General features: G+C 45.9%; 1 protein-coding gene across 2 annotated transcripts in view; it reads right to left on the reverse strand.

The window, feature by feature from the left end:
• The window catches only part of DOCK1 (dedicator of cytokinesis 1), a 466,830-nt gene that overhangs the window by 387,294 nt on the left and 58,097 nt on the right, over positions 1-21,439 (reverse strand). For both annotated transcript variants that reach the window (XM_073240131.1, XM_073240130.1), the window contains exons 4-11: positions 20,148-20,203; positions 16,509-16,605; positions 14,105-14,253; positions 10,931-11,066; positions 9,929-10,086; positions 8,684-8,765; positions 8,138-8,273; positions 2,898-2,970 (exon numbers count right to left, since the gene is read on the reverse strand). In XM_073240131.1, the coding sequence (XP_073096232.1) occupies positions 2,898-2,970; positions 8,138-8,273; positions 8,684-8,765; positions 9,929-10,086; positions 10,931-11,066; positions 14,105-14,253; positions 16,509-16,605; positions 20,148-20,203 (887 nt within the window). The remainder of the gene's footprint in view (positions 1-2,897; positions 2,971-8,137; positions 8,274-8,683; positions 8,766-9,928; positions 10,087-10,930; positions 11,067-14,104; positions 14,254-16,508; positions 16,606-20,147; positions 20,204-21,439) is intronic.

Consider the following 21,439-nt stretch of genomic DNA (forward strand, 5'->3'; position numbering starts at 1 on the left):
TGAGTCAACGCACGACAAAGGACAGGATAGGTGACAAGAGAGACAGGGAAGAGCATTGATCAGGAAATGCTGAACCACACAAGGGAAGTAAAGCTGAGATCGACCCTCTCCCCAGGAAATAAACATGCACTGGGTCTCCACTCCACTGCCACTAGACAATAAGAAAATGGGGAGCTTATCTAAAAATAATGTGTTTGGACAGCATTTAACCCCAAGAATGTTTATGGCCATTTCTTCAAATTCAATGAATTCCTGACCATAATTTAGGTCACGGGGCAGGTGGTTTGAAAGGAAAATCAAAATCAAGATGCCCCGCCAAAAAGAAAAAGAATCACTCCAATCTAATTGCCTGAGAAACTTGGGCGGTAAGCACTCTACTCCCATCAGTCTATTTACCCAAGGTAGCCCCAAACAATTAACTGTGAAAGAAATAGCATAGTCTTCAGAAAACACAACTATCGTGTCTGAAAAGTGAAACTGTGACACAACTTTTAATGTAAACCACGTATATTTCAGGGGGGTGGGGGCAGCGATCAGGGGTTTTTAATGGAAGCTTTACTAGGACTGAGAGAATAATTACAAACAGGCAAAGACAAATGCCATGGAGCATAGCAAAGAACAATATGCAACAAGCAAGAAAATGTACCTCATGTACATAATGTTCAGTCGCTTCTAGAACCAGGGACAAGTATTATTCATCACTTGAGCCCACATTACTCAAGAGAGCAGAGGACTGTTTTAATTTACTTCATCAAGTTAAAAAAGACAGAGAGAGAGAGAAATGTACACCATGTTTCCTTTCCTAAAACTTACCCTCTGATAATAAATCAGTTTTAATGGAGCAAAAAACGGTTTCATTAGCCTAGAATTTCCCAAAGAACTGGTTTCACTGCTTATTTTGCTATTAAAATCAAGCTGTTCTTTTATTTCTAGCACAAGAAATACTAATCCGTATATTAGTTTTCCTTTAATGCAGCAGAAATCACAAATCACATGAAGAGTTGAACATGTAATACCATTTTTTAAAGTGGATGTTTCACTACGAGACGGAAGAAGGCAGCAATGTGCCATCGCCACGAGCTGATAACACGTCCCAATGAAACTGAGATGGGTGAATCTAAAACTAATAGCCTCCCTAACTTTTCAAACTATAGTCCCAGTTTCTGTTTTTTTCCCTTGACTTTTCCCTGAAGACACTAGCAGGCAACAGGTAATTTCAATTTAGTGGTACATCTGGGCATTAAAAAACTGAGCTCAAATACCTAAAACAGCATTTGGCTGCACTACTTCTCATTGGCAAGAGAAACAACTTGATTATCACTATTTTATAAGGATGTATTTCATTTACTACCTCAATAGCCGCCCATGTTCAAACATGATGTTCCCCTTGATTCCTGAGGAAACTCCCAGATTCTGCAGAACTGTGTAACTATCTTCACTGGGTGTGATTCCAACACAGCACTGCTCAAAAGCACACTGTGTGATGACAGAAATGTTCTGTACCTGTGCTGAACAATATGGTAGCCGCTAGCCACCTCTGGTACTGAACACTTAAATGGGACGAGTACGAGTGAGGAACTAAATATTTAATTTTATTCAATTTTTGTTCATATAAATAGCCACATGGGGCTGGTGATTATGGTAACTGGACAGAAGAGTAAATGTAAAGCAATGAAGCCACAGAAGCTGCCTCCAGGTGTGTGCAGTGTGATACAGTGTAACCGAATGCTTTGCAGAAATTTCTGCTTTAGGATGTTATCTGATCTGATCACTAAAATCCACAAAAGAATTTCATTGCCACTTTAAACAAGTGGTTCTTAAGCCAGGAGCCGAGTCGGATGGTCTGCCGTGCAAGGTTACATGGCGTCAGGGGAAGCTGACCTCATGTCTCCTGCCCACCTCCCACCCCCCAGACAGGACCCCTGCAACCACCCACTGGGGACCTCCAGCCTCCAAACTCCTCAGCCAACACCTGAAAACCATGTAAAAATGTCTGGTATAACATTTTTTTCAAAGGAAACAGGTACATGAAAACAGATAAGGAGGAGGACAGAACAGGGCACCGTGACAGGTCACGCCAACTTGTCTCGGCATTTACTCTTCCTCTAAGGTTTCACACCCCCAGGGGGAAACTGTCTCTTTCGATTAACCTGAACCATTCTAATGCCTCTTTCTTTCTCTCCACCTCTGTCTGAGGCAGAGAAGTGCCTGAGAAGTGGCCATAGACTATTAGCTGAGTGCCTCTTGCTTTAATCCCCAAGAAAGTAAAACCAATTCTTTCAGCTTTTTCCAGGGAATCCACCTTCAAATCAGACAAACAGTGGAACAAATCATCTCCAAATGCTTTCCATTCCCACACCTCGCTACAGACTTCAGGTCAGAAACTAGACAAATCCTAAAAATATCAAGCATAGATAGCGTCCACTCTAAGCAACAAGAGAGACAGAAAAATCAGCAGTGTGATTAATTGCTTAAAGTATTATTTTCTACTTTACAAAAGAATTTGTCATTATTTTGCTTGGTTTTCTATTTTAAAAACAGCAACCTCCTGTGATAAATTTGAAAGTATAATATTTTGAAAATTGTGACTAGCTAGTAGAATAAATCAATTATGTAAGGAAACGTTCATGCTCAGAGTAGAACTGTAATTCTCCATGTCCTAGGTGATAAGGCAGTTCGGATCATGTACAAAAATCTACTTGTAAGACCATAAACAAACTTTAACCCAGGATCTGTGGCTACAAGAATGCCCTGCACAATAGCAGTGACAAAACAATTTTCATTATTATAAAATAATCCCTATTTATGTTGAATTTATAAACTTAATTATGAGTATAATTATTACAAACATACATTTTCCATATTATATCTGGTTGAGTACTTTGCTCCATACTTACGGCTGAAAGGGAATGAAGTGCTGTTTATCTTCATCGTCTACTTTTCCATTTATTATATCTGTTACATCCATCACTGGGGACAAGAAAAGAACAGAGATTGCTTTGCTTAAATGCTATAATCATAGAACACAAACAAATGAACATCAGAGTGTTTTCTGACAAACAGCATAAACTGTATGGTAGAATGTTTTTATGTTCAAGTTTAAAGTATTTCCATGTTTGAAAGACAAATTAAGTTACCTGAAAATGCCTGCCTATATGGGATAGGGGCTCGAATGGCAGAGTTCCATTTACCAACCTCTTTCCCCTATGATTCCCATGAGCTCTCTAGAGCTGCATTGGCCAACAGAGCTCTGTATGACGGCGAAATGCTTAATTCCACTGAACACCTAAAAGGTGGCCAGTGTGATGGACAAACTGAATTTTTGCTTTGATTTCATTCATTCACCTTTTAAGAGCCACCATGTGGTGAGGGACGAGCATTGGATGGCAGCTGCATTCCTCCCAAGAAGACAACACAAAAGTACCTATGACTGACCAGCGCCATGCTGGTGTCTGTGGACCCCGTTTCCAGGGACACTTGACAGCTAGTGTTCACAATCACCCACTACACGGCTGAGGACGCTGAGGCTCAGTGACACAAATGAATGACTGCGCAGACAGCTAGGAAGCCTCCGACGCCCAAGCTCCGACCAGTACCGCCAGAAACGGAGAGGAACTGGTAGGACCGGAATGAGGCATCCCCACTTTCTGGCTAGTTTGGTGGAGCCCATGGAGCCCTCAAGGTGTGTCCTGAGGGAGAAGAGCCCCACACACTCGGCTACGCTAGTGCTACACGTACAGCAAAGAGCCGACGAATGCATCCGGAGATCCAGGCCGAAGAATGGCTAATACACAGCCGTGTCAACTCGTGGTTGTGCCAGAGCTGGATGGCCTGGACTCCAGCCTCCACCTGCCAGAGGATTCTCCCAGCGTCAGGCAAGGCGAGCCTGAACCCAGGACCTCCCACAGCCCAGCCCACACGGGCGGCCCTCCTACGTGGCCGCAGAGCTCCCTCCCCCAGCATGGACTTACCCCACCCGCGGACGGTGGTCAGCCTCCTGACCAGCTCCCCCGTCCGAGCCCCGGGCTGCCACAGCAGGGGCCCAGCCACTCGTTGCAGAAAGGCAGCAAGTGAGCAAGAAGGGCAGCCTCAGTGTGAGCACCAGCAAGCCGAAAGCAGCCTTAGTCCCCCCACTCCCTGGAAGTGACAGCCCCTGCAGGCCCGCGTCCCAAGCCCCAAGGAGGAGAGGAAGGACTGGGGAGAATCACCCCCAAACTGACAGCCTAGGGTCCCGATGTTCAGGCACAAGGGTCGGTCTTAAGAAAGCCAGGAGTGCAGCTGTGTGCAGTCACTGCGCTTGGGGGGCGAGGGGGGCATGAGAGGCCCAGCCAACAGGTGACATGGCAGGATGCCGGGATGCAGGCAGGAGAGGCACGGTGGACAGTGGTGTCAGAGCGTCAGGGACGGCCAAGGCGGGAAAGAGGAGGGCAGAAGACGACAGACGTGCTGCAAGGGAGAGCTGCGTGCGCTCGGGATGGTGCCTCAGCACCCCTTGCTCAGGGCACCTGGGCACGCAGCATCGAGGTGGCCAAGACACCCCCCCCCAACCCAGCAATCCCACTTCGGGGGGGCTCACCCTTCCCAAACAGCCAGAGGGGAGAGAGTCCAAGTGCATGGACACCCACTGCACAGCTACCATACCACCAAGCAGGAAATACCCTCGAAGCCCAAATATAAAGAGTTGTTGAAATAAGGAGCAGCTGTAAATTGTAGCCACTGAAAATCCCAATTTTTGAATAATATTTCATAAAATGAAATGTTTCTAATGCAATGTTACTTTTAAAAAGATAAAAAAAATACAAAATATGCAATGTGAATAATATTTAATACTGAACCATACACTTAAGAATGCTTTAGATGGTAAAAAAAAAAAAAAATAGACTGAGACAAAAAAAATAAATAAGCCCAAAATAAAAAGGACACAGTGTTATGTGATCTTGTTTTAAAAAATCATAAAAAACCACACACATAGAGGAAAAAATTTGAAATACATCAGATTATCATGAGGTATTATCCCCACTACATAGAATTAGAAATGACTTGTTTTAATTATGCTTTTCTTTGTTTTTCATAATTTTTACAATTTTATATCAATTTTACACTATAAAAAAAAGTCACATAATTTTTTCAATACAAGGAGAGCTGTAGGCTTAAAGGCCCAGGAACATTTGGCTCATGTGGGCTCTGTTGACACAAACATGCACAAGTTATTCTGGATAAAACCTTAAAATTAAATACATATGTGTTCATTGGACTTGTACAGGAATGAGCAGAATATGATTGCCCAAAAGTTTATCAGCTTTCAAGATGGAGAAGTGTCCCTTCTTCACCAGAACGAGAGCCGCAGGCAGGAGGCTGTCCTGGGTGGGCAGAAGCGTGCCCTCTTTAAGGCTGCCCCCTGGGTGGGCTGCGTGTCCCTACGAACGAGGGAGGCCACGTGATCTGACGGCAAAGTCCCGCCGGGCGCCACAGTGCCCACAGATGCTCCCAGGCAATGCTGACTAAAGCAGAGGTTCTGATTCAGCTGGCTGGTGTGGGGCATGGCCTGGAATACAGGTTTCAATGGGTCACCAGCCCGTTCTCATACACAGGGTTGAGAACAGCTGCATTAAAATATTGATCTTTTGTGCCAAAGTTTACACATTCAGGTCACATGATGCAAGGCCTTTCCCCCTGTCTCAGAGAGATGTCAGGAGGAAGTTGGAAGATGTATCAGCAGAATGCTCAGGTCCCTGCTTGTTATTTGCAGAAACACACCAGCTAACCAGCCCAGGAATTCTGGCCCCACTGGAATGACATGGGAGCTGAGCAAGCTGGCACCGCCCCACCTTCGCCCTACTCGAAGCTCGGTGCTCAGCACCAGAGGTGACAGGGCATCACGATGCAGGGACAGGAGACATGCAAACCACCTGGCAACAGGTACACAGGACAGAGCAGAAGGACTCAGCTCACACCTAAAACTCCACTTCAACAGCAACAGGTCTGCGATATTGCAACAAAGGAAAAAAATGCCTCCCAGGTATCTCCGAAGCACCTCCCACGGGTTCTTTACAACTGCATAGCAGGGGAAGGGCCCTGCCCAGGCTGGAGTGGAGCAGCAGGGAGCCGCCACCCCCCAGAGAATTCACAGGGCAGCAGGCAGCCCAGAAGGCAAGGCGGGAACGTGGACTGGGCGCATTTCAGCAGCCCCGAGGCCCAGAGCCCAGTGGGTACCAGGGTCACAAGACAGAAAAGCCAAGGATGAGGTATCATGAGGTATAATCCCCACTACACAGAATTAGAAATGACTACCTGCCCCACCTCTGCCGTCAGATCACCTGCCCTTCCTTGTTCATAGGGACACGCAGCCCACCCAGGGGTGGCCCTGACTCCAGACCCCCTGGGTAAGGAGTGACTTTCAACCTCTCCCCTCCGCCTCCCTAAGCCTTCCTGGAGCATGAAAGGTCAACCTATGGAAGCTCAGAAAAGTCCCATCTTAATGAAAGGAGGGCAAAACTGCTAGTCTCTGGTCTCGACATCATCACTGTTCTAAGAAATCTGACAACACATTTGTAGGAACCTGTCAGTCAGCAATCCAACCACCCAAAAAATACAGCACCGAGGGGAAAGAGGCCTAACTTGTACGCACTGTCAGATCTCTCTGGTCGCTTAAGGGAAGCCTGACACACCCGAGACAAAAATACAATATTCCCTTACAAGGACCACAGAGGTGAGAAAGAGAAAAAGAATTCTGAAAAACTGTATGTATTTCAACTATAAAAAGGGATTGCACATAAAAGATACAACAGGTTCTGAAAAACAGAGGTGCAATTTTAAAGTATGTATTCAAGTCACAAAGGATGAAAACGTGAAAGGATTTCCCAAGCCCGTGGTCATGAGGACCTCAGAAAGGCAACCTCAGCCTCAAAATGTGACTCGCAAACAGAAGATTCAGTCCTGCTGATAAATGGAAGTAAATTGAGTTAATGTGCTTCTTTCTCATAATGCCTACACTGTTGTTATTATTAAATTTTTATGAAGTAACAAATCATTTATTTAAATTATTTGATCCATTTCTCAAAAAAAATCCAGGCAGGGCACAATGGATTTTTAACAGCAGGGAAACCTCTGTAGGGTACTAGAATGGAGTATACATGTCATTGTACATTTGTCCAAACCCGCAGGGTGCACTCCAAGGAGCTGGGATCTAAACTACGGACTTGGGAGGGAATGTCGTGTTAACGTAGGTTCACTAGCTGAAACAAATGCTCCTCTCACGCTGCTGTGGATAGTGGGGGAGGCTGTGCATGTGTGGGGACGGGGGTGGGGGCCACATGAGAAACCCATGAAATTTCTGTAGTCTGCTCCATTTTGTTAAGGACTTAAAAACTATTCTACAAATGAAGTCTACTTAAAAGGGGTTAAAAACAAAACAAAACAAAACCAGCAGAGCCCTGGGTTTCCTGGTAGCCTGGAAACCAACTACGTGTCAGAAGGAAGAACCTTCCCCACATACAGAGTCATGCAAACCCCAAGGACCACAAGCGGCCATAACTAAGCGGGGGTCTGCCGCAGCCACCCCACCATGGGACAAACGCGCTCCCCAAACGGTGAAGACTGAGTGACACTGAAAGAGGTGGACTGATGAGGACTCCTGGGGACACTTCCCTCCTCAGAGAGAACTCCCCTCCCCCTCCCCTGTGCTGTCACCAGAATCACAGAGCTCGCACATGGAGGATAAAAGCACCTGTTTTAAAATGCCTGTGTCCTCCCCAGGCCTGCGCTCCTTCCACCTCTTCATCACTTTGACGGCTGGGTGCAGATTCACTCCCCAGTCAGTCAATTACCGAGTCCAGAAACCCCCAAAACCTCCCCTGACTGGCTTCCCTCCAGGCTGAGAATGTGAGTCAGGGTCCCCCCCAGGAGATGCGATCCACTTTAAAACCAAATACATGATTGACATCTGAAACTCGTGGACCAAAGCTTCCTGAACTGCACATCAACTTGAGACCTCACAGAAAGAAACTAAAAGATTTTTTTCTCCCCAACAGAGAAGCTTATAAATCAAAACGGCCCACTGTCCAATATTCAGCAGCAGCTCTTATTCACGGGGAGGGTGACGACCTTGAAACTCAGGAAGAAGGGGAGACATGATTACCGGCCGCTCCGAACGGTCGCCGTAAGCCCGAGGTCAGTTTCCTGGTGCTGTTGTCCCTCAGCTCCATGCGACCCACACGGACGATCTGACAAACAAAACTGATTTTCTCCCTCTTCAGGTCTTTGCTCCCGAGGTCCTAGAAATATTAATTTCCATAAATTATTTTGGAGAACCATTACTCAATGCAGGTTCAACTGAAACGGCCAGAAGAAAGATGGATTGGGACTCTTCTCCAACCAGGTTTTAGCACTTTAGTAAGTTACTCCTATGACAAAAGAAACCAAATAAAAGAAGTCAATTAATGTTAAGTGAGCGAAAGATACAAGTTTAAGAGACGAGCTGGAGTGAATCCATGTCATGGGGATTCTAAGGGGAGCGAGAGACCCGGAAGGTGTCTGGGAAGGCAGCTTATTACTACCAAGTCAACATGCACTCGAGGTACTCGGAGGACTCATGCCCTAGCGTGGTGAGAAGTCAGCAGGAGGTCATTAAAAACAATCATTAGAACCGTGAATGATTCAACTGACCATCTTTCGAGGCACTTACAGTAAAAACAGCTCGCAAATTATGTAATCTGTCTATGTCTTTGGGCAATCCTGAACTTGACCAACGAACCAGGTAGTTTTCACTTGAAAAAGAAAGAAAAGAAAATTAGTTTTCCAAATATAACAGGGTACTAAGCGGACAAACGCAGTGACTTAGAATTAATACCACAGAGGTCCACAGTGCAGACAATCGTGAAAGTGCAAAAATACCACCAACTTCAAACAGGGCTACTCTTCTATTGACACACACCACAAGTAATTTCCCACACAAGGTCATAGCTGAGGATGGCCGGCACAAAATTCTTAGGAGGTTTTAATTTTGGACGTCTAGGGTTTTAACTGCAATGGAACTATTTGCGAATGGCATTTCCAGGTTTATTACTTTAAAAGCATACTTTTCATGTGGATTCACTAGTCTAAAATTCGCCATCTATTCACTTATAGTGTAAAATAAACATGGCATACTTATTTGAGAGCCTATGACAGATCAAATATGACCTAACAATATAAATGGAATCCCACATCAAGAGGAAATAAAGTCCTTATCAGAAATGAGAATTTGTTCCATTTTCTGTCATATACTAATTTTTAAATTTTTAAATAATAAAAATGAAGGTACTGGAGTTTGAAATACACACACAGTTGAAACTCACATCCTTTTTCCATCTGGACAAAGAGGAAGTTACAGTGAGGGACAAAAGCAGGAACTAGGAAAGAGACCTCAGAAATGACATGAACAGCAGAGATGAATTTGCTGCATTTTGTTCAATAAATATTCATTGAGAGGTTTTATGTGGCAGATACTATTCTAGACACTGTATTCAACCAATCATGTTGGCGAAATAACAATAGGTCAAAAGTCCAGAAATGACTCGCAGCTAACAAAAGTTCAAACAACTAATACTAAGACAAGAGTGACATTTGGGGGGTCTGGAAACATAAAATCCTATGGCGGCAACATAGTAAACATTACTTTCATCTCCAGCTGCCAGGTTCTCAAAACATTACAATACTAAAACTCTACAATCAGATATCCATGTACAAGCAAGAAAGCTAACCCCAGACAAAGCCCAAGCTAGCTGCTGTCACACCGCCCCAGAGGAACACCAGTCCAGCTGCAGGGGGACATCTGGCCAGCTGGTCACCCCAAGGGCTCTCGTTCAAGAGCGAGACTTGGTGACGGCTGTGCAGCAATTTTCCTAACACTAACCAAAGACAAAGACAGCAGCCAGGCAAGGTCACCGACCTGATGAATTTGGACTCCGCAGGATCATAGAGAGACATGAGCACTTCAGCATCTTCTCCGATTTTACAAACCACATTCTTGAGGTTGACAAACAAGGCCAGAGAAGGGGTGGCAGCAAACTTAGCTTGTCTGTTAATATCTATGTTCTGCTTTTGAGACTGTAAGTGCAAACAAAACGCAAAGTTGACATAAGCAACTCTCTTCGCTAACCCTTGCTTTTTTATCCTCGGCAGGACAGAAAACTGTGCAACTACAGCGATGCCACTCAGAGTCACTCCCTTGTCCCCAATTTCAGTTCTCAAAACATGCATGCACCCAGCTGAAACTAATAATGCCCTGTGCAATGGTCACAATCCTTTAACAGTTTGTATTAAGCATTTTCTTCAGAAACACAAAATGATCAGTTGTCTATCAGTGAATCAGAATGGTGATTAAAACATGCAAGTTGCTTTTTTAATGTCTGGTTCTCCCGTTAGACTAAACCCTCCAAGGACACCTCTGTCATTCTTCATTATGTCCTCCATACCTGGCAAAAGTAAAAACTTTTGCTAAATAAATGGATGACTCAGTCGATTTCTGATTATCTATTATATACAAGATACATTGAAGGCCACAGAAGACGAAAAAGATCAATAAAAGAGGTGTTCCCTGCCCTCATGGAGTTTAGAGTACTATTAATACTAATACTTAATAATATTCCCCTACTCCTACCCAGAGGAAAGGCAGGTACTGTTTCCCATGAGATGAGAACGAAGTCAACATCACTAAGACCCTGCCTCCTAAGAAGTGGCACAATGCCACACCCCCTTCAAGGGCATCACGAGCAACATGATGACACTGGGCTCCCTTTCCATTCATCACTGTGCGAAATACAGTGTGTAAATGCACCTTCTCAGGTCCTTTTTAGTGCAGATTCTGAGTTTCTTTGATGTTTTACTCATGCTGGAAATCGAGAAAACACATTCCAGAAGCCAACAGCACGCTGCACAGAGATGAACTTACTTTTTCTTCTTGTAATCTTTCCTCTACTTGTTTAGAAGCTACTTCATGAGCTCTGAAGAGACTAATCGTGCTCGTTAGTTCCGGGTCCAAAATGTTCCCATCTTCATCTCTCACCACCAAGTCCAAATCAAGAATTCTAGAACAACAAGAATTCGGAACTTCGTGGACACAAAACAAGAGCTTTCAGTTCTCTAACACAATTTCAGTCCTACCACCCGAGCAAAAAAAAAAAATCACAGAAAGTTGGGGTCACCCACATATATTAGGGTGACAAAACTGCTAGGTGATTTTTACAATTTTCCTTGAAGAAATAAAGGCAATTCTATAAAGAAAGAAACCAAAAGTTGTGCTCGTCCTGTGTTTTCTGGTTTTCTTTTTAAAGACAACTTAACCAGATGCCTTATACTTTACTTTTGGGGGTTTCTTCCTGCTAGTAACAAGGCTATGGAGGCAGGCCTTTTTTTTTTAACCATACAACAAAGGAAACAGTCTGTTAGAAGCAATGTCTGTAACAATTGCAAATTTCTAAGGGAAGCTGACTTGGCATACAGGCTCCATCCAGGCAAAGGAACCTCCCAGATCTCTGAAGGTCGCACACCTGACAGCTGGGGTGGGTCTGAGAACCTGTCAAACAGGTTTAGTTTTCAGAATTATGTTGGGCCAGGGCACCATGCGGAAGGCAATCACAGAAGCCTATTTTTTTCCTTTTAATATCAATTGAGCAAATTCACTGACGGTGAAGCAAGACCAACCGGGCATGTCAACAGCATGAGGGGAAACAGGCTTTTAAAGCAACAGGCAGAGGCTTTATGCTCTGCTTGAAAACAGGTTCAGTAGTTGCAGTGATGGTGGGGTGCCTCAAGAGGAACAGAAAGACATTGTTTTTAAAAAGGCCTTTAAAGCTCTCGTTAGTTTTCACTGAGACATGTTTCGTGAGGTAAAGCCCCTCCCTCCCAAATATCACTGCGCATCCCAGCTCTGAACCTGCCTCTGGGAGGAGTCAGTGCCGCTGTGGGAGGAGTCAGTGCTGCCATGGGTGGGGCCAGCGCTGGTGTGGGTGGAGCTAAGAAGACCTCCCTTTGAAGGAGGACTGGCCCAAGGGGTCCTGCAGGCAAACAGAATCAGGCTCCCTGAGGAAAGGAGGCCCAGGCCGTGCACCAGCCTGCTGCATACATTCTGCCATGTACTCTTCACCTCAGTCCTGCCAGGTTAGGCCCATTGCACAAAGGAGGAAACCTAAGCTCAGAGAAATCCCTGGAAGAGCCCAGAGGCTGGATTCGAGTCAAAACCTTCTCATTGCAGACCCCACGCTCCTTCCAAAACGCCACATGGGCACTGTCACAGGAAGTGGCCTGTCAGGGGTCTTCCTCATGCCAACCATTCTATGTGCAGTCAGTGCACAGGTGGCCTGGAATCCATGGTGAAATTCCACTATGAAGGTAAATCTTAGCACAGCAAGAGACTCAACACCATTGGACACCAATTCCAGGAAACCTAAAGCACCTTTCAGGAGAGGGGAATGAAAACCCCACTGAAATAACACATATCATTGTATGTGTGTGTTACATACGTGTATTTTTCTAGAGTAAGCACCCATGACTTTAGTCATTCTCAAATGTCTCCCAGAAACCCTCTTAAAGATGGACTTTCAACACTCTGACTTTACTTTGCATTATTTTGTTTTCTGAAGACGGAACCACCAAGATGCACTGAGCAATGGGCTTTAGAGAAATTACGGAATAGCCTTGAGTTACTCGGGCAAAAAGCTGTCTTAATAAGGACTACTATTTCCCATCTAAGTAGCAAATTACATTTGGAAACACTTCCTTTCGTAAGTAGGTTATTCTGTGACATAATGTACTTTGGTAGCTTCCTGCAGCTAAATTAAACAGGTGGTTTCTGAACCTAAATTCAAAACACAATACTCCACGGGAAAATAAAATCAAAGCCCCAGAAGTTTGTTTTTTTAAGCAGGTGGTCTTGAACTGGTCATCACTGCAACAGTATCTAATTTCCTATACCCAGAAGTCTGTGGTAAAAAACAAATAACAAAAACCTTCTCCTGTACCCTGACTAATCTAAACGCTACCTCTAAAAGCTTCCTCAGTTCATCCAGGCCCCCCTTTAGCTGAATAGCTGGAGGCAAACCTCTCCTCTTCCTGGAGTTTTCTGTCCCCATGTATAAAATGAGGGGGACGTGCTAAACCAGAAGTTTCCCAATCTGCTGTCCATCGTGGCCCAACTCTATTTTTAAAAGCTGAGATCTCCAGCTAGCATTCCAGACATCAGAAATCAGAATCTTAAGGAGTAATTAAGTCTCAGGATTCTGCATTTTGAAAGTTCTCCAAGTGATGTGATATGGGCCAGCACTGGGAAACCATATGACCGGATTCTTTTTAAGGCTTTTTGCAGTTCTGAAATTATATGGACAACCAAGTAGTTACCCTGTGGGAGAGGGCATGGCCTCATTCTGTAAACCTGGCAGAATTAGGAGGAAGCAAGTCACTTCCATTTAAGCCTCAGAAATGCTTGCTAATGCTATAACCTGCAGCTCTACGAGGGCGCGAGCACACCACTGTGGAAGGCATTCAAGCAGAGCTGGGTGGACGCCTGCTATAGATGGGAACTTGGCATAAGACACACTTAGACCAAAAACTTATCTGTTGTTTATCTGGAATTCACATCTGTTGTTTATCTGGAATTCACATTTAACTGGCTGTATTTACGTTTGCCAAAATCTGGCATCCCTACACTGGTAACAAGTCTTAAGGTGACCTTTGATGTCCCTTCCACTGCTGAGAACTTAGGTTCCACAGAAAGAAGTCTGGTGCTTGTTATGATACCTGGACTCAAAGTCAAATACTGTGAGCAGAAAGTAAAAGTTCCTTATCAGGAGAAATCCTGCTGGGTCCCCTCCAGAAAAGGGAAACTGACAGGCTCCCCAAGCCCCGGCTTCTGGAGAACAAGATAAGGTTTGTACAGTGACTCAGAAAACACCTGACTGCCAGGATCCAATAGAAAACACCTCATCCTTTTAAAAATGAAAACCATGCCATTATTTGACATTAGAAAATTTGTTTTATGATAACATGTGACTGTAGTCTCCTCAAGGCTTATGGTAATATTATTGTATTGGATAATTTAAGCATGAAATCATCTTTCAAATAAACAAACCTGTTTCCATAATCAATTTTAGCAGTGACCTTCTTCTTCAGTTCTTTGAGTTCATCCTGGGGCAGGGTTCCAGAAAGAATCTGCGATCGCCACTCGATGAGATCGTAGATCATGTGCTGCACACTTCGAAACATCTCCCTGTTATCTTGCTGTACAAGGGGGGAAAAGCCAATGCAAAGCTTTTGGTATAAAACAAAACTGTGGATGTTTTTTCTAATATGCATGTACTATGGGCTTTCCATGATGGAATTCAATTAATGCCCTATTAAAAGATGCCTTCAGCATGAAACAGGAACAGACTATACAGAATGTGGTTCCCATCAGACACTAAAAGATTAAAGGGATTCCATAGGAATGCACAATCCTCAAGATTCCATCCATCATGTCAGAGGATGTACCACTGACTCAAGAGGTCAGGCACAGCAGGATCTGGACGGGAGCCTCAAAGCGAGCCCAGGGATGGGCAACCCCGGAAGCTCCCTCCTCCGACTCAGTCTGAGCCTAAGGCTCCTGCCTGCCAGGAATTCAGAAAACCCTGGGCCCTGGGCCCTTCTCAGCACACTGAGAAACTAAACCCCTGGGCCCGGCCGTCCGCTGAGCTACAAGAACGTCATCATGCTGGGCTCTCCTGACGCCCCATCGTCACTCAGCATGGGCAGACAGGCTTCTGCAAGGGGCCAAATTGGAATGCACGAGTTCTCAGGGCATTTGTGCCAAAAGGAACACGTAAGTAAATTCACACTTCCTGTCACTCTCTACTTAGTTCTAGGGGATGGATGGTACAAAGCAGAGCAAGGGCTCTGTGACCCTACGAGTACAAACCCAGGCCATGAGGGGTTACCCAAAGGAAGAACACAGTAGTGCTGCCCATGGAAAGAAATGTAGCAGACACTTCATTTGATAAAACTCTAAATCTAATGGTCCCTGTAAAAACTAACATGTGGCCGTTGCTACTTTTCAGAATGACTCCTCTACTTATCTGAACATCTCATCCCACCATCTTACCTTCTAAGAATTTCTAAGACCCCCACCACCTGACCCTCCTGTGACGCCCTAACAGACTATTTTACATCTCAGAGGCTCTTTTTCATCATATCATCCTTATTTTAATTTCTTAAATAAAAACTAAATGGTCAAAATTAATGTTCGCCTCCCACTTACTCATTTTCCTTGTCCATTTTTCTAAAGTTTTAACAAATATCTAAAAATCCTTTGTATTTTGCTAACGTGTCTATAATCACAGAGCAGAAAAAGAAATTCACAGAAAAATATTATGAAACCATAGGAAACTTTTTGGATTTGCATAAACAGGTAACAGAAGCCCTTGAGGGGCAAATGCGAATTTTTAAAAAAGAAACCAAGGCCATCATTAGGAACGACTTATTCCAGGGTTGCATGGCTCAACCCATGGCCACTCACATAGTAGGCACCATTCGGCTCCTGTTTGTTTGGCTGACATATTTTTGTTCAAAAATTGCTAAGTCGAACATGAAACACCAAGTAGAAAATTGCTCAGATTTACACAAAACATTCGCAGCTAACTTTACGCTTTTCAATTTTTGAGAACACTTGGTGAACAATCACTGCAACTGCTTATTTCTGTACATTTACAGGAAACCACTGTTGCATCAAAAACAGCAAGCCTGCCGGAGAGCAGCTGTGGGACTGGAAGTTTTCTGTGCTCCCAAGAAACTGACATGCTGACATCCCTCCAGAGCCCTTGCTTGGCGCTGACGGCACTAGCATATTAGAAATCGACGCTCTGAATAGAAACACAGGCTTAACCAAAGATAATCGTCTGCAAATAGGAACTGATCTGAGGGAGTATGAAATGCAAGATTTCAGAGCCTCTACCGCCGGCATTAATAAGGCTTCTTCTGTGACCAGGACCAGCCATTGCACATAAAGCCAGAATGTGAGCAAGTTCCCTAGCTCGGTAACAAACACGCTTACTCTCGAAGATGATGAAGTTTTTCCCAAACGATAAGGGGCAGGCGATGGCAAAAAAAAAAAAAATCATCATCCTTTGCTGCATCCATAAATAAGCACCTATTACAATTTAAAAGCAGGTTTTAAGTTTTCATGAGCAAAATGTAAACTTTGAGGGTCCATCAATGTAGACTGCCCGATCCCACCTGCAAAGCCCTCAAGCAGCGAGGAAAGGTGAGACCCGTAGCCCCTTCCTCTCCACACTGTACCCCCAACACAGAGCAGGTCAAAGGGCACACGGCCAAGGGTGCCCAGAATAAAGGCCCATGTTGCTTTCTTTGACCTTTCTGGATATGACCCAGTCCCAGTTCTGCTTTGAGGTTCCCAGGGAAAGGAAAAACATCTCGTTGGTACAGCAAGGTCCACAAAGAACCATTCTGTGTTTCAGCTTCAATTCGGCACCCCGTTTTCTCACCACGTAGAGCTGCCTCCAGATGGTGGACCACTCGCGGAGTGTCGTGGTGGCCTCCTGTATGAGTGGCAGGTCACCCGGAATGACTGTTTCATGTTGCCTGAGAGGCAAAGAGAAAGGAAAGCTAAACTCAAGGCTTCATGAAGCTCTGCGAGTCATACCTTATAAATGCCAAATCTAGGCTGCAGTTAGATATTTAAGCAAATGGAGAGAAAATATACAAAGAACACTGCATCCACACATATGATTACATACATCTCTCAGAATGACAAGAAGTAGTATTTTTGCACAGAGCTGGAGAATGTTCATTATCCAAGAAAAGCCATCTACCTCCTACATCAAGGGAAGATGAAGGAGGCAAAAAATATCCCATTAGAAGTCTCCAGAACGTCAAGGTCTGAGAAGTGTAAAGTACATTCCTAATATGTGTGCCCATCTATCTTACAGATGCCATAAATTACAACCACTCTGTGTGGCATTAAAATGCGGGTTTTGGGTAAAAGGAGTTTCACATTTCCATCATGCATAAAGCTCATTATATGATGATACACAAAGCGGTTATCCTCAGTGACATGAGTGAGGCTGCAGCTTTCAAATGTCTGTAGGTATTCTTGATCCCCAAACTCTGATTTTTCTCTTTCCCTTTTCTCACCACCCCAAAAGGTTAACCCTTAACTCGCTCTTAGCTTTTCCTATTTGTGTATCATTTTTTTCTCAAATCAACCACAGTTTTCCAGTTTCAGGCTCTGAGCCAAGCACTGTGCTTGGAATGAGAACATTTGGGACGGAGTAAGAGCCTCAACTGTGGCTTGTGAAGTGAAGCCCCCAAGCCCAGGGGCCTGAGCAGACACAGTGTCGTGAACACACAGGACTCCAGCCAGCACTGGACATCCAGGCACACCAAAGCCGGTTCCACACGTCGTATGTGCCAATCTGCCCGGGACCCAGACCAGCAAAGAAGATGCTGGCTTTGGCTCACCTTTGGGATTCAGTGCCTTAATGAGAGTGGGGGCTCCCAGGGAGAACACGATCTCTGTGGAGCGCCCCGGCCACATGCACCAGCTGGAGGGGCAGGGGCCAGATGTGTGTACGAGACCACCCCCCCCCACCCGAGAACTGCTTTGAGGACTCACCTTTGATGGGACTGTTACACCACCACCTGGCCAAGTCTGTCTCCATGTTCCCCGGTAAGGATGCTGATGAAAATGTGGCTCACTACACGCTCTGCAACACCGTCCTTCTAAAGCCTCCAGGGAGAAATCTCTCCTCTCTCACAGGGTGAGCACATTCATCAGCGACCGGGCCGCCCTCACTGGACAGGTCCGGAGCTCCTGCTGAGTCCCCTGGGCTCTCCCCACTGGTGATCACAGGCCCGGGACTCACTCAGACCCGCTTTCACCACGCAGAGAGGGCCTCACTGCACAGGCTACATCCTGGTCCTGGTTCTGGACCCTTCTTCCCTTTGATGGGCGTGATTGGCCCTGGCACTAACATGCCGATTGGCTCTAATGCATTTGATCTGCCGTGTCATACCACCCTTGTAAGCACCCTGGTACCTGCTGCAGTCAGCAATGACCAATCCCAACAATCTCAGCCACCTTGGGCTATTGACAAAACCCACGGGAAGAACCGTCACACAGGAGAATAAGCAGGACAAGCAGTCACTGTGCCAAAGGTATCTACCTAGTAATGATTCAACATCCAGGGATGACCAGGGCTGGAGGTCCCCTTCTCAGCACTACCCACAGAGAGGGAACAGCTGGTGGTACAAGCACAGCGGCCACCTCAGAGAGCAGAGGCCACAGAGAGCCAGGGGAAGAGCAGGGGAGCTCCGTGGGAGGAGTGGGGTCAGGGATAGGTTAGGGCAGGCAAAGGACCAGGAGGCATCAGACAGACAAGGAGCTCAGGGTCCCAGGCCGCAGGAGAGCTCGGGAGGAGGAGCGCTGACAGTGAAGTCTGGGAACTAGGGGGCACGGGCAACCACGACGGCGGGGGCAAGGGGACAAAGGAGAGCTGCTTTGCTTCTGGGGGAAAAGGCGTAGGCTTGTGCGGCCTCAGCGCAGCAGAGACACGGCAAAGACTCGGGGTGGCTGAGAGTGACGGAGGGCCAGTGTGCAGAAAGGGGCAGCCTGCCAGGGACACGGGAGAGGGAGCTCGGGGCAAGGAGGCAGGCAGGGCAGCAGGGCAGAGTGGGCAGCGCTGGGGGAGGAAGGGCCAGGGGAGGAGAAGGAAGATGATGCCCACAGGTCCCCCGAGGGACAGAGGAGGCGGAGGGGGGTCACCTTCAAGTCTGAGGCAGGAGGTTCTTCACAAGGAGACCCCAAGGTCTCCAGGCTGGGTGGGAGCAGCAGGGAAGAGACTTAGGACCAGGAACCCAGGGTGGGGAACTGCAGGGAGCGCCAGGACATTGGCAGGGAGCCCCAGACCACCAGCAGGGAGCCCCAAAACACTGGCAGTGACACTGTTCCTAAACTGTTTACTTCCCCAGGCCATTCATTTGCTTGCAGTGGGACGTGTACACGAGACCCAGGGAGAGGGACAAATGTGTCTCTGTCTGCCTGTCTGTGTCTGTCTGTCTGGGTGGGTGTGACTACAGTCATTGAGAATCAAACTAATCTCTTGTTCCCTTTCCTGTTACATCTTGTAATTATATTGTGCATGTCTTCTTTTGTGTCCCTCAAAGTGCTTTTTAAAAAAAATTAATCATACGCAGTCTAACCAGTATACTGATGCTGACACTGACAGATGTAAATGCATTAAATGCACATTTTATTCAATTATTTCCACAGTAGGGTCAAATTTCCTTTTTTTCTTCCCTTTATAACTTTGCAAACAAAACATTTTACCTGTATTAAAAAATACCATATATTACAGGTCATCACCATTTATGCCTCTAAATTATTTCCTTCACTTTAATTATGCACCATGCACCTACAGAACCCAAGCTAGTCCTTTTCATATGTTAAAAGCACAGTGCTTGGAAAGGCAATTTTGTAATCAGCCAAAGAGATGTCATTATGCAGTAATCATATGATTAGTAATTTTATAATTTACATATTTAACTGAGGGTGAAGATGCGGCAGAGACAGAAAAGGAAAGCATTTTAATGTTCCTTCTTCAAACTTCACACCTGGCTATTCATTTGCCATTCCTGCCTAATGGGTTCCTGTTCTACGAATGTCCTTTTAATGATCTTAGGCATCAGTTTTATGACCTCTACGAAACATACATCACAATGAGACAACATGTAAATACACACATGTCCCAATTTAACAACTGCTGCTCCTTCCTAAACTCCTGCAAAGTCTTCCGGAAAAATGGATACAGAGCTGGAAGCCTCTGCTCAATGAGGAAGCTCACAAAGGAAGCACGGAGCCGTCGGGGCCAGTGCCCCCCCCCACCCCAGACTCCACAGGTTCCCGGAGACACTGTGGTTACCGTGTTTACGGAAGGCCCTTCAAGGGCCTGAGGCCGTGTCGTACACAACTCGAAGGTCACAAGCGTCCCTCTCTCAACACCCCTGCCACCTCATGGCCAGTCACACCCACTAGCCAACCCCTCATACGACCCTGCCACGCAGGAGTGCAACAAGGCCAGTGCAACAATTGCATTTCTGCATTTAAACATCAAGGACAGACTCACCCTTTTCCTTCCACTATAGCTTCTTTAAGATGAATATATGAAGCAGGAAATATACCCTTTGAGGAGAAAAAAAAGATAGTATGTTTTATTATCAGTGTGAATACCGATTGAAAATCAAACATCTGCCACAAAAAAGGTGGGCGTAGGCATGCCTGGGTCATTACTAATTCTTCAAGCATTATGTTAAGTCTCACATATACAATAAAAAAATTACAAAAGATGGCAGCTCAATCCACTGGTGTTTCAAAGAGGCTGTAGATGTCAGAAAAAAACAGAAGCAATCCATTTCCAAAGAGAAAATTCAGGACTCTCCTGTGCCGTCTCCATAGGTGGCACCTTGTTTTCACTGCTGCCCTCGACCCAGGCAGATCAAAATTCCCTGATGCCTAAAAACAATTTTTAATGATGCTCCACAGTAGCTGCACTCTTCAAAAATGCTAAAATTGCCATCAAAGGCTGGCTTACACCATTTCTCACGGGGATGCATGACTACTTACCTGACTCACAGGCTTTCTCGTCCATCTCCTGAGGGGCTGTCTGATGATATAACAGAAACAGAGCGGATTCGCCCCATCCGCATGACTCTGGGGGCAGGGGGCCCACCAGTTTGTATTAACGCACTGCTCCACAGCAGCACAAGCCCTACCGAGCGGTGCTGAGGGGGACAGTTTCTTAAGAGGACGTTCATTGTCAGGCACAGCCTGTGAAGTGCCCAGAGCTTTACCAAGAGTTTTGCCCCTGCTTCCTGAGCAAGCCAAATGCCTCCCTGACTGGAGCAGGAAAGAGCACCTGAAAGGCAAGCGATGGTGCAAGAGGTGCCAGCGTGGTGGGTGTCACCATGCAAGCTGGCTGTGGCTTCCTGTGGGAGATGAGTGCGTGCAGCCCAAATCCAGTCAGCGGTTTCCAGGCACCCGTTGTGGGAGCAGGAGCTGCTGACTGAGATCCCCAGAGGATTTACACAAAAGACCCAGAACCACAAGTGCATACCAGTCATGCTTGGGCAGGGCATGGGCACGCCCTGTCATGCTCCTGCCACCAGGAAAGTGACCGAATTTCATGGAAAGAAGAACTATCAGACAGGAAGGAGTCGGGAAAAAGACAGAGGCTGGACAACAAAGAGGACCAGAGGGACTCTCTGCTGGTAACTCTGTTCAGGTCCTGGTCCCCGGGGGTACGCCTCCAGACGGGCATGATCTTCAGCACACACCTGATGTCACAGATGCACACTCAACGGGAGGAGGAAACAAACAGGCCAGCCTCGCCTGTGTCCACAGCAGGGATCCCCTCAACCT

Source organism: Manis javanica, chromosome 7 (assembly GCF_040802235.1).
Source record: "Manis javanica isolate MJ-LG chromosome 7, MJ_LKY, whole genome shotgun sequence".
Taxonomy (NCBI): domain Eukaryota; kingdom Metazoa; phylum Chordata; class Mammalia; order Pholidota; family Manidae; genus Manis; species Manis javanica.